This window comes from Onthophagus taurus, chromosome 7 (assembly GCF_036711975.1).
Source record: "Onthophagus taurus isolate NC chromosome 7, IU_Otau_3.0, whole genome shotgun sequence".
Classification (NCBI taxonomy): domain Eukaryota; kingdom Metazoa; phylum Arthropoda; class Insecta; order Coleoptera; family Scarabaeidae; genus Onthophagus; species Onthophagus taurus.
The window spans coordinates 18,379,888-18,393,849 of NC_091972.1; the positions used below are offsets into that span (position 1 = coordinate 18,379,888).

The 13,962-nt window shown below is 33.9% G+C and overlaps 1 protein-coding gene and 1 long non-coding RNA gene across 6 annotated transcripts in view; one reads left to right on the forward strand and one right to left on the reverse strand.

The window, feature by feature from the left end:
• The window catches only part of LOC111415853 (LIM1_Isl and LIM2_Isl domain-containing protein tup), a 76,207-nt gene extending 63,893 nt beyond the window's left edge, over window positions 1-12,314 (forward strand). Inside the window, exons 4-6 of one of the 2 annotated variants that reach the window (XM_023047735.2) lie at window positions 1,668-1,954; window positions 10,929-11,141; window positions 11,274-12,314. In XM_023047735.2, the coding sequence (XP_022903503.1) occupies window positions 1,668-1,954; window positions 10,929-11,141; window positions 11,274-11,444 (671 nt within the window). In that variant the 3' untranslated portion in view covers window positions 11,445-12,314. The remainder of the gene's footprint in view (window positions 1-1,667; window positions 1,955-10,928; window positions 11,142-11,273) is intronic. The other variant, XM_023047736.2, reaches the window with a different exon arrangement.
• Window positions 1-13,962, reverse strand: part of LOC139430420 (uncharacterized) — a 42,671-nt gene that overhangs the window by 21,524 nt on the left and 7,185 nt on the right. The window lies entirely within an intron of this gene.

Consider the following 13,962-nt stretch of genomic DNA (forward strand, 5'->3'; position numbering starts at 1 on the left):
TATTTTTAAGATCTAAAGGTAAGACGGAATATGGTCGTCCACACCGCCTCTGCAGCTTGACTGCCGCATCGAATGTTTGTTAGCGTATTGAGTAGCACAACCTTTACTTAATAGAGAAGCTGTGAGACGGATCTAATCCCAGACTTCTCTTACCTAGATTGTTTTATCAGTTAAAAGTTTTTTATCTTTTAACTTTTTTACCACATAGCTCTTTCATGCATTTTCAAAATCCGGGGAAAACACGCTGTTGGCTGTTTGAATTGCCATTTTGCTGACATCATCATCGCAACTATTAGAATAGGCTTGCAACATGTCATGTAGACTCAAGAATGCAGAAAATGTTTCTCCATTCTTGAAAAATTTACTGACTTGATTACCATCTTAAGAAGACTTGCATTCGTAGGTATTAGTTTATCTATCTTTATTTAATTCTAATGTTATCTTCATTATTTTTATGACTGAGTTTCTTGATAGTTTTTTGGATGATTTTGTTTCAATGAAAGAAGGCACTGTTTGTAAAACGTTAGCAACTGGCTTAGTTAAAGCGAAACCAGATTACATTTTGCGTTCTGAAAGATACTAATTTTTACAAAGTTTTACACATGACATAATTGTTACCATAAATAATGGATAATATTTGATAGACAAACAAGAGGAATGCGCTGTACCATATTTTTGCCAAATAAGGAAATGATTGCAGATGTGGTCGGTAACAATGAGAGTAGCGACGAGTAGTAACGAGAAAGATGAAAAGTAATAACGGCGAATATGAAAGTATTGCCGAGTCCAGGAACCTCATTCGTCATCGTGCACGAGCATACTTATTAAAATTTCCACCTCCATGTTTACAAAGTGAAATTGACTTAACAACAGATCATGTACAGCGAAGAGAGTAACTTAATGGCGGTTTTATACGAGTATTTTGGTTGTCGTTGTGTGAGTTAATTTTTGTGTTGTTATTTTTTAATTGGACTACTTGCAAGTTGCTTCGTGGAAACGAAAACTATTCTACTCATTTTAAAACAAATATTTTCACGTTAAGTGGTGTGGCATAAATGCGCTATTCAAAACGTGTCGTGATATGTACAATTCCTACAGCTAGGTCTTATATTTTTGTTAGTTTGTGACATGATCTGAACGAGTGTGGTTGTGCAGTTCTTTTTGATTAAATTGTATTAAGATGTTCTCCAAATATTATCCATACCAGTGTAGATGTTGTGGTTTTTCTGATGATGCATTTGTAGCTGCAGGAAAACAGTATGCGCTTTGTGAGTATCGAATCATTTTGATTCCATATCAAATTGGTTACTTATTATAATTTCCTCCCTATATTCCCGTTGTTGCTATTATTAGTATTCGGTCACTTCATAAGATATGCACAAAGGCATAAAGGGGACTAGCCCTTGGTCAAGCACTTCACACCCTCCGTAAGCTATCTGGATTAGCTAACTCGTTGGTAATGGGCAAAGTGGGCGCTTGTCTTTGATATTGGGGATTAGACGTTGAGTTTTCGATGACCGGTTGTACCCTCACGGTTCATTATTAATGTACTAATTTTCTAGGAAGGAATATAATGTTTGAAACGTTAAAACCTAACTCCCTGGAGTTAACACTAAATTATTGATTTTTAATGTTTTGTGTAACTTTATTTTTCTTTTTACTTCTAGATTCAGGTTCTGAAAGTGGTTCACATAAAGGTGGTGGTCAAAGGAAATCGAATGCGGCCGGTGGCGATGGAAAACCAACGCGCGTTCGAACTGTTCTCAATGAGAAACAATTACACACGTTGAGGACGTGTTACGCGGCGAATCCACGTCCAGATGCCCTCATGAAGGAGCAGCTGGTCGAGATGACCGGGTTGTCGCCGCGCGTTATTCGCGTCTGGTTCCAAAATAAACGGTGCAAAGATAAGAAAAAGACGATACTTATGAAACAACAAATGCAACAGGAAAAGGTTGGTACCATTGAAAGAAAGAAATATTTTTTATAACATTTCACATTGTTATTATTGACTTTCTCTAAAAATTGAGGTTATGTTGGTTATTTTTTTATTTTATTATCAATGTGTTAATACAATGTTGAAAATAGAATTGAAATCACATAGAAGGGGATTCACCTTTTGTTGTAGCTCAAAATTTTGTTTAATCGATATAACTCGTGAACTTATCAAGTTCATTTGATGTCAAAAATTAATCTTTACTTAGTTTTCCCACAACGATTTTTATTTCTGCGGTGAAGGCTTCTGGGTAGTGCCCAGAAAGACAGAAATTGAGTTGTGAAATACAATCAAAAACGAATGTTCGGCTCATATCTTTGCACAGTTCTATTAAAAATGTAACATACAATAGACTTGTACAGAAAAGTTAACTACAAGAACAAAAATGGAAATACGGTAACTGATGCAGATGTTATGGTAGAGGTGTGGAGCAAATATGTCAGAATGGATCAAGCAGAAGAAGTGCTAGAGATATTAAGATCTGAAATAAAAGATATCCATATCGCACATAAAATAAAACAAATTATCCGGAATAGATGGAACCTGCCGAGATCTTCAAAGCCATGGGAGGACTAAGAGTGGAAATTATGCACACTTAACCCAACGGAATATTGCAAATCATACCAGTTCATAAAAACTGGCTCACCAATAAATTGCAATAGTTACAGAATAGTTAATTTAATACTACATAGAAATAAGATATTATTCCACACAATTAATGAAAGGCTAAAAGCATTCATTCCGGACAAGGATGAAAAGGAACAAATAGTAACAACTGTAGAAAATACTAAAAGAAATGGGCACCCTAGATCATCTAGTCATGTTGATTTCAAATTTATATGCGCGAAACCATTGTATCAATACGAACGCAACCTTGTCTAAATCATTTAAAGATATCCTATGACCTATCCTATACAACATGTACAACGAATTTTTCATTAGACGTGTTCTTGATGATTAGAACGGGGGTGTCTCAGTAAGTTTAACAATTTGTGGTAGGTAGATGACAATCGCAACGAACGAGGAAGCACTAAATGAAATTATGACACGGCTAGGTTTAAAAATTAATGCTTCAAAAGCTATGGTAACGATAATAGAACACTTTATGTACCTAGATACTCTTACAACTGACATCGGTGGCTGCAGCTGAAATAAAAAGACGCTTAGAAAAGCTATTACTAGAAATACTTGCTTGCTAAGTCATTAATTTTTTCAATCGCCAAGTATGCATCTGAAACTCAGACCTTTTTAGATGTGGATCTTCAGATAGTTACTCAGAGCGTTATGGACGTTTCAATATTTAACGAAGTAAAGATAAAAGATAGATTGATAGATACATAGATCATACTTTAGCTATTTTGGACACCTAACGAAGCAACCCTTGCTGAAAAGCCTTATTGTACAAGGAAAAATTGAGGGCACTGGCTGAGAGGCCAGTTCCCTCAGCAACTCGATGCACCAAGCCATACAAATGACGCAGGACAGTAAATACTTAATATGACCAAAACTCTCTTCACTCTTTGGCCTACAACCACAAGTGAGACTCGTGGTAACAAATTTGTGCCATAGGCAAAAACTACGAGTCTGATCATGGTGAGGAGTTTTTTGTGAGGATCTTCTTGTTTACTATGGTTCGCGCAATTAGGATATAGCGCGTTTAGGATTCACTAAGGATGTGGAGAAGAATTCATTGGACGAGTTTTTATGAATCTTATCACATTCAAGCTGGATCCTTTGGTTCGTTTGACGCAAGCATTTCTCTATGAATCAACTCAATGGGGTCACAAAGCATTTCGTGATTTGCATCGAATAAAGGCTTGTAATCCTATAGAGATACTAATATATTTAGGCCAATTATTCTTTTAGATATGGATCTGAGCAGATCCTAAGCCTTAAGGTCCACATTTACCACCTCTTGATAAATTCATCCGATAGATAATTACCATGGTTACAGCGGTTTTAAGCGCTCTCATTGGCTAAGGCCCACTTTTACCACCTCTTGATAAATTTAACCGATAGATAAATTGGCGCTCTTAACCAATAAGAGCGTTTAAAACCGCTGTAACCATGGTAATTATCTATCAGATAAATTTATTAAGAGGTGGTAAAAGTGGGCCTAAGAGCGCCAATTTATCTATCGGTTAAATTTATCAAGAGGTGGTAAAAGTGGGCCTAAATCTTCTTTAATATTGCTAATATCTATAAACCACGTTTAAAATTTCAAATTCGACTTCTTTAATGTTTTCAATTAGCTAATTTTTGATATCTTTCGCCATATGTAGTATTCCCAACTAATTGTGTCATCAGATAAATCAATTTTAAAAGTAGTTTACCAGCAGATTCATCAATCATAATGTTTACTATATCTACAGCAGCCGATAGAATAAGTTACACACTTCACAGTTATACACTTTGTTGCCAAAACTTTCATGCACAATAGACATTGTGGTTTTCACACTCATGTCACTCGTTGAAGGCATACTTTCTTTATCTACACCATTAAAAGCACTATATTTACTTTTATTAGGTTTAAATTATAAGTTGAGGTTGACTGAGTTTAGCCAGCAAGTTTTGCTTATATACTTTCCGCAAAATCTTCTAGAACGGTGTTTCTCAATCAATTTAGATGTTGTATAATTTACTTCTTAATTTCTAGAGAATTCCAGAGAATACAAAATTCTTCCCAAAACAGTCGGCGAACCTCAGTATGAAGAAAAAGAATTTTGTGAATACTGCCCATTTCTTGAGACAATGATGAGAATAGTCTTGAATTCGTGTAATGGAATTTGAAAAAACTGAATCATCCAAAACGTGTTTCATATTAGTAAGAAGGGATTTCGGTGCAAGGACTTGTTGATGAATGTAACAAGGTGTCCACTTTACCAAGAAATCTACTGCTTTGATACATCCAAAGAGACCAATCTGACATAGACTTGCAGTACTTAAATCACAGATTAAAATTAAACAGTTTATTCCCCTTTTAGTAAACTATGAAACTGGTATGAAAAATATCTGCACGTTCAGAAAGAAGTTGATAAAGCAAAGTCTTTCTACAAATTCACTTCTTCATCCTATCAAAACAGCAAATTGTGGTACATAAAATATTTATTGTTATTGATTTCTTTTATTGACTCACACTAAAATTTTCTAACTGATGCGATAAGAAGTTTCAACAGCATCTTCATTAGTACAATTGGAAAAGGTTTATGCAAATTATAATCAACCTGACAACTAACAATGCGATTATGTGTTGCTTATTTACTTAATAATATAGGATAGAAGAGATGAGTCGCTCAACCACGAGATAAATATAATAACTCAATGCGAATACACTAAATTGTTACATTTCTCTTAGTATGTATTTCCCTTGGGATACGCGTACCACAAGTTGTTCTAAAACATTACAAATCTGTTCCACATCTTTATGACTGGTGTTTTCGTTTTTTGTAGTCTCAAAAAAATATTTCTCCAATAATTTCAAGGAATATGAAAAAAAACATACACATTATCAAAAAAACTCGATAAAATCCTTTCCAGATTTCAAGTGAAACTTTTTTCTCTTTTGATCTTTATTCAATTTCCCGCAAACGACCACCGACCACGTATCCTCCCCTCTATCCCCCTCCACGCAATCGATTTTATACAAATCCAGGCAAAATTAAAAGCAGCCACGGGCCAAACGATTGCTGGCCGCGCAATATCCATTATTCGCAACGGCTGGATTCATCTCCCTCCTTCCCTCCTTTCTCCTCGTCTAACCCCCCCTCTTAACTATCCCACGCCCACCGAATCCCCGACCAATCGAAGCGTAGCAGCCGGATCGCACCTCACAGGAATATTATTTTATACGTACGGAAATGGTGGGGGAAAACGAGAAAAGACTCCCCACCCAGGAGTAATCACGCTCACTTTCCCCCCTCCCACTTCGCCGCCCCGCCACTGCGATGCGAAAACAAGTTTTGAACGTTTCGTTTTTTTTTCCGTCCACCTCCCTGTTTGCCTCTGCCGCCGCCGATTGAGAGTCCAAAGCCTTCTTGGCGAATTGCTTTTTTTTTCCTCGACTACTTTTTTCTTTATATTTCGATGGATGGAAATACTGTGATGTTTTATAGTGGGCGATTTCTTTCGGAAAAAATGATATGAACGAAATGTCAAATGTTAGGATTTTGATGTTTGTTGAAAAAAAAAATTTAGATCAATAGAACAAATTTAAGTGAATAAATCTGGTTGGTTGGAGGAATGTTGTTGTTGGGTTGGGTTGGAATGTTGATATCGATTAACTTTCAATTGTTATCTTAACAATTTCTTACGGACATTCAAAAAAAGTTGTAAAAAAGAAATGTTTTATTAAGGTTATAGAATAAATTTTATAAAAGTAAGGTGTTTTTAGGTATCTATAACAGTGCGGCTACAGATTTTTTTCGGATGCAAGCGCAGAATCAAACAATTTTGGAGGGAGCAATATGTATCACGCGAACATTTTAACTTGGCAGAGGTGTTCTGTTATAGGAGACGCCACGAGAGCTGGCACTAAATCATCGTTTTCCGCTCTTATAAATACCATACGTAATTCACAAACCGCTAGAGAGTAAGGTGTACTAGAAAGAGATAGCATTCGTTTAATATGTCTGCTGTACGATTCAAATGGCCACGTCGAAAACGTACGTCTGTTCTTCTAGGGGATGTAACTGTATAATTATAACCTCAAATCGAAACGTCTTGTAAGCGTTGTCATGAATCTGTTAATGTTTTCACAAGCCGAAAATGTTTTCTTTGAAAGGAAAATTATTAAATAATATCTTTGACAATGTTTAACATTTAACATAACCTACGTTTAAATGTATGTGGCGAAATAATCTAAGTCGTACGTCCATATCTTGATTCATACCATTTTTAAGCGATCTTTCACTGCCAGCTCTCGTGGTTTCTACTATAATAAAGATTTACTTGGTACATATTCATATCTTATTATGCAAACTGACAAATTTTGTTTGGCAATAAGAGAAATGAAAACCATAAAAAATAATTGCGAGAAATCATTTAAACCAGGAGTCAAAAATTTTTTTTTACTACAAACATACCAATCTCATTCAAATTCCAGTAAAATCATTATCAGAAATTACTGAAAATGGCTTTATCATATAAAAAGATTTAGACTTGGTAATGATTTCGATAACTAAAATGTTGCTCATCAACATATCATTTGCGAATCACTCCATCAACATATTTCATATTAACATTTAATGCAAAATGCAACAAAAATTAAAATATAACCAATACAGTGTAATATCTCGGCCGAAAGCGACTTGTACTTGGTTCTTTGGATCCATAGTTTCCGCTGATTAACAATGATTTACAGTGATTCACATTTTATTCCAAAGGTGATCAACACATTGCAGCGCCTCAGCCGCTAAGGACCTTTGCTTGGTTCCTTAGATCCATGATTTGTCTTGGTTAAGCAGAGGTCACTTGCACCCGAGGTTTTATAATGATAACTATGTTATTCAAAATGAGGTCAACACAATGTAGTGGAAATTGTGATACTAATTAGTCAATACTTTTGAATTCGTTTATTTCTCACTGAAATAAGATTCTTCTAAAAGATAGGTTAGGAGTTTCGGATAAATTAACATTCATTTGACTTGGAAATAAAAGCAAGCGCTATAGCATTCCTTATTTAAAGCCATTGGCCTTAGTAAAACACAACTAACCTGCACGAATCTATGTGGGTTTATGCAATGTCCATAACAATTCCTACTTTGGAGTTATTCACAAAACTAACTTTACCCCACATTTGTACTTGGGACTCTTTATCTTTAGTAAACATAAATGGTCTCTCCTAATCTATACTTACGCATAAATTGCACAATTCTGTCATTTGTTATTCAAAAAGACATAATTTAGTTTATGGCTTTATATTTATATACATATACAACATATTATATTGATTAACATGTTATTCAAAGTATCACCAATACAATGTAATGTCTCGGCCGAAAGCGACTTCGACTTTGTTCTTTGGATCCATAGTTTCCCTTATTTTATTCCAAAGGTGATCAACACATTGTAGCCCCTCAGCTGCTAAGGACCTCTGTTTGGTTCCTTAGATCCATGATTTGTCTTGGTTAAGCAGAGGTCGCTTGCACCCGAGGTTTTATAATGATAACTATGTTATTTAAAATGAGGTCAACACAATGTAGTGGGAATTGTGATACTAATTAATCAATACTCTGGAATTCGTTTACTTTTCACTGAAATAAGATTCTTCTAAGAGATAGGTTAGGAGTTTCGGATAAATTGACATTCAAGTGCTACAGCATTCCTTATTTAAAGCCATTAGCCTTAGTAAAACATAACTAACATCAACAAATCTATGTGGGATTATGCAATGTCCATAACATTTCCTAACAATTCCTACTAACATTACCTAACATTTCTAGGAACTCTTTATCTTTAGTAAACATGAGTGGTTTTGCAAATCTATACTTACGCATAAATTACACAACAGTTTCTATCATTTGGCTTTATATTTATACACATATACAACTTATTGGGAGTTATTGAAAATGTTACTAGAAATTCGAAAAAACAACATAAATTTTATAAAAACCTGAGATTTGCATATTTCTATCGACATTATGTTTGATCTCCTTCAGTCTATCTATTCTTGTGCGCATCGTTTTTTACCTTCCATACTTTCAACAGCTGCCGATATAGACTAACAAATTCGTTCTAAATTTTTTTGTTATTTACAAAGTTTGCCAGTGTATATTTAAGAAGCTGTTCATATTGCACAACGTGCCCTTCAAACTCCATACGCCAGTCGTTGTATTCCAAATAATTTCGAATTTCTGCATTTCTACCTGCTTATTGTATCAAGCAACACTATATTATATTGTATAGTTTTTACACAATAACTTTTCTCGTGGCAGTTGTTTGAAGGTATAAGTGGCCTTGTAAATAATTTTGTTAATATGGGAGTCATTGATTTTTGCAAACAACATCAAGCTAAGCCAATGGTTCTACCTGGAGGGTCATTAACCTTAGTAAATATAATTGCCCTTTCCCAATATATCTGGTTGCGTAGTCTCCATAACTTAGTCCAACATTTCTTACCTGAGCGCCACTGACCTTAATATATAAAACTAACCTCACCGAACATTTCTACCTAGGAATGATGAAGCTAACTAAACATAACTGTTCTTTCCTAATATATTGGCGTTGCAAAACCCCATAACATTGCATAACATTTTTTAATGTTTGGGAAATTAAAATGAAACTTTTAAAGTCTTTGTTTGCTTCATATTAAATGTACTTGGTACCGGTTACTTTTTCGATAGATTTGGCTGATGATGATCGATGTTATTTGATCGAAACCGGTACTAAGTACATTTAATATAAAACAAACAGAGGCTTTCGAAGTTTCATTTTAATTTCCGAAACATTACTATTTGGCCTTTGCGACATGGACCTTTTCAAATAACATTTTTTGACCAAATAACATGAACCTGAATGTTATTGAGTTTGGTAAAAGAATTAACCTTACTCAACATGGGAGTGATTAACTTAAGTAAACATAACTGTCCTTTCCCAATATATTTGGCATTCCCACCCATCTTCCTATGTCTTGGATTTTGCATTGTTGTCTGATATCTCGTTATGTATTCTGTCGTATAGAGTTTTGCCTTGTATACTTCTTTTTGTTAGTGTTTTTATCTCAACTGTTGTTATCATTTCTAGAATTATGCTTGTATCTGGTCTTGTCACTGCTACGTATGCTATGATGAGTATATAGGCGTTTTATATATCTTGATTGAGCTTTCGGCATGAAGATATTTGTTCTTCCAAATAATCTCGAAATTCGAGTGCTTTTATTGTTTGCTCTTTGACTTCGTTAAAAAGATTTCCATAACTCGTTATTTCTGTCCACAAATATTTGAAGCCATTCATCTATTGGACAGTTTTGGAATCGATCTCCAACTAACCAGTCTACGTTGTTTAATTTGTAAATCCTTGTAAAGTGTGAAAACAGAGTTATGTTCTCCAATAACAACCTCAGTGAAAGCCAAACTTAGGATAACTTAGGATTAGTCTTATTCCTAGATTCTCGGATATCATTAAAGATAATCCAGGTTTTGACGGCGCTCATCAAGATACATAAGTTATACAGGCTGATTCTCAACCTACACCCATAAACTTGGGGATTTATTCCTCATGATAAATAATGAGTAATAGGTGTCCTTGCTCAGTATTAACTTCCTCAGCTGCAATGTTAATGCCTGTGCTAACCACTGTATGCCATCCTGAGTATCAGCCAAGAGGACGGCATCATCTGCATAGCACTCAATCTTGATTTTGTACTTTGTAATTCTTTTATCCTTACTTTGTCGAACGTTTTGGTTAGATCAACGAAACAGTCTTTTCGCCCGAGTACTATCTGATTCTTTTTGATGCTCTCAACATTGTGTGATCCGTACATGTCATTCTTCATCTCGTTACTAAATTTCGCGCATTTGTGTAGGCAACTCTTGCAATCAAGAGGATATGAGCAAATGACAAATGCATGTAAACATTTTTTTGCAGAAGATGAAATAAGTATGGTGGTATCACTTCTAAACAGATGAGATAGTTTGGTATTGCCGTGTAAGATGATTTCTAGAACTACCTTGACCTGTCCATCTTCCGGGAAGCACCTTATCTAGATGTCGCCGCATATATCGGATATCTAGGAAATGTAGGAATTAGCCATTATTTGTCTCCCCAAGTTTATGCGTATAGGTTGAGAATCACCCTGTATGCTGCACCAATGAGAATCTTTAAATTAAACAATAATTTGTTATAACCAACCTAATCTTTTAGGAAAATGATTTACATTGATTATTTTTGTTATAAATTTTTGTTGTGAATTATTATTGAGTCTAACAGAACATAGTTTTTTGCGCAGGACGGCAGAAAGTTGGGTTACGGTGCGATGCAGGGCATCCCGATGGTGGCGTCCTCACCGGTCCGTCACGATTCGCCGTTGGGTGTCCACCCCCTCGAAGTTCAAGCGTACCAACCCCCGTGGAAAGCCTTATCTGATTATGCCTTACATGCGGATCTAGATCAACCGCACGCACCCGCCTTTCAACAATTAGTTAATCAGGTAAAAAAGCTAGTATTTTTATATTATTTATAGAAAAATTAGGTTAATTAATCTAATTACTTTGCCGATTTCAATTTTTCCGCATCATCATCAGGATCAATTAATTTTTGATTAATTTTTTTGGTTTATTAGATGCATGGTTATGATTTGCCACCACCAAATATGGGTCCCGGACCGGCACAAGGGCCACCTCCAGGAATGATACCACCATCTGGTTTACCATCGGACGCGATGACTCACCCGGATAGTACAGATAGTTATGTGACCTTTGACAGTGACGAAAGCATCCCCGGTAGTCCTTAACACTTCAAAATTGAAATCGATTACCTCGAGTCCGCTTAATTAAAAGAGAGAAAAAATGATACAAAAAACTATTTGACAAATTTTTAAAAAAACTTATGAAAAATAAGAAACCGAAGAGATTTTTTTTAGTGCAATAAAAAAATATTCGCCATCTTTTTTGATTTTATATAAGAAATTGAAAATGTAAAACCATAAAATGACTCAATATCATTAAAGAAAGAAACAATTTGTTTTTAATGATAATAATAATTAATTAAACTTAATTATTATTATTATTTAATTAACTTATTGGAATAATGTAATTATTATTGTTATTAAATTATTAATTTATACATCCAACACTTATTCATATGATCTTTTTACAATAATTATTTAAAAAAAAAGATGAATAATCTATTGTAAAATTGTAGAGATTTTGCGTGTACATTTGTAACATAATGTAATATTTTTCTTGTACAATTTTGTTATTTTAATAATATAACGAGAACGGTAATCGCGAGTTGGAGTTTTGTTTCTCATTCGATGACAAAAAGATAAATAAATAAAGCGGATCAAAAAAAGAAAATCTTTGTCATCGAACGTCATTTTATTATTTTTTTTTGTTTATTACAGCCATTGAGTATTTTTTGTAATTATTATTATTATTGCAATTTTATTATTGATAATAATTCGAATTTACAGTCATTTGTATTATCACATAATTTATTATTGCGCAACAACCTGATGATTTTTGTAAGAAACAAAAAAAAACTATATTATTATTGTATTTGATTGATAAGAAAAGAATAATAATAAAAGCGTGGATGAATGTGTACATACAATGTTATAGATATATTACTTTGTAAATAAATTTGAAATTAACCATAGAAATTTGAAGCTTTTTTCTTGAAATTAAAATTAATTTGAACTTCAACTAATATTAGACCTAAAACCACCAGCTACACTACATCGACTCTGCTACGACTTGGTCAGTATTGCCATCTGCTAAATCCTGACTTTGGCCTGTCCACTAAAACCCTAGTTCTTTATAAAATAATTTTTGGATTCGCATCTGATTACTTGCAACTTTTTCTTGGTCTTTTTTGCCTTGAACATTGCTGAATGTTTAATTTATATTAAAGGTGAAGTAAACATTCAAAGAAGCGGATCCAAGCATGTAACGACGACAAACATAACACTTCTGTGCCTATCGATTTTCAGGATCGAGTTTGTGTTGTATGCAAATTACTAATTTGATTTTTGATGTGTTCCATTTCCATCATAGAAAGCTTTGTTGTTTCGTAGCTAAATTGTATCCGAATAGGTCTACAAAAACGTGTAGAGGAAGGTCTGGGATTTTGCTAAATGACTACTTTGTTTTAAGGATAGCATCAGAAAATTTCTGTTTATATTGGTTCATCCCAGAACTGCCTTGAAACCCCTATTTTGTTATCAAATGAAGATTGTTATGATTTTTTGCTGAATTTTTCATAACATTGTACTGACATGCTTCTACAAACAGCGATAATGCTTCGTCTCCGGAAAGTGGACATACTTTTATGTTAGCCAAAGAAAACTGAGGATTTTGCAATAAGTCTTATTACAAAGTAGTAAATCTTATTGTGTTCCGTGTATTTTCAAAAATACTACATAGGTATTATGCATTTGCTTCAATTTAGATATATAAACAAATGTAAAGTTAATAATTGTTGATGATTATTAATAATTTTTGATTGTTATTAAGCAAGAGTACCAATTTTTGAATATTGTTTAAAACAACGTAATTTGTTCAGACATTCATCTTATTTATGATTTTTCTTATGAAAATCATAATAGTTATTTATATTACAAGTGGGCTAGAAACATAATTACTGTACGAGTGTGGAGAAGCCCACGTGTGATATACAACATTTTATCTACGACTGCAAAATTACTTAAAAATCAATTTCTTTAAAAATATCACGAAAGTTATCCATATTCACCAAAATTAACTGAAAGTTAACTGAATTAAAATTTCTCTTAATATACTTTTTGATGTTGTTTTATTTTAATTGTCCTAATCGATTTCGACCACTTGGTCGTCCTCAGAAGACGTCTACATAACGTACAATTAAATTAAAATTAATTGACCTTGATAATAATACAATATTAATTCAATGTAAAAAAATCACATTTCACACAAACGAACTCAACTATCATCGATTTTAGTTTTTGAATTTCTCGTTTGTAAGATAAGGGTCCTTTAAACATAGATATAGGGGTGTATATTGAGGTGTTATTTGGTCGTTTAAGATCGTTTTGTTTGGGTGTTTATGTATGAACTTATTTATTTCATATAATTCCATAATCTCCATAAAATTTCCCTTATCTAGTCGGTGTAAAATTTTACTATTTTTGTCTTCGTCGAAATCATGGTTTTGGAACATTAGGTGTCTTCCAAAATTTGAGTTCTCTTTTGTTTTGTGTTCTCGAATCCGTTGACTAAGATCTCTTCCTGTCTCTCCTATATAGATTGCTCCGCAAGTGTTACAATCTAACT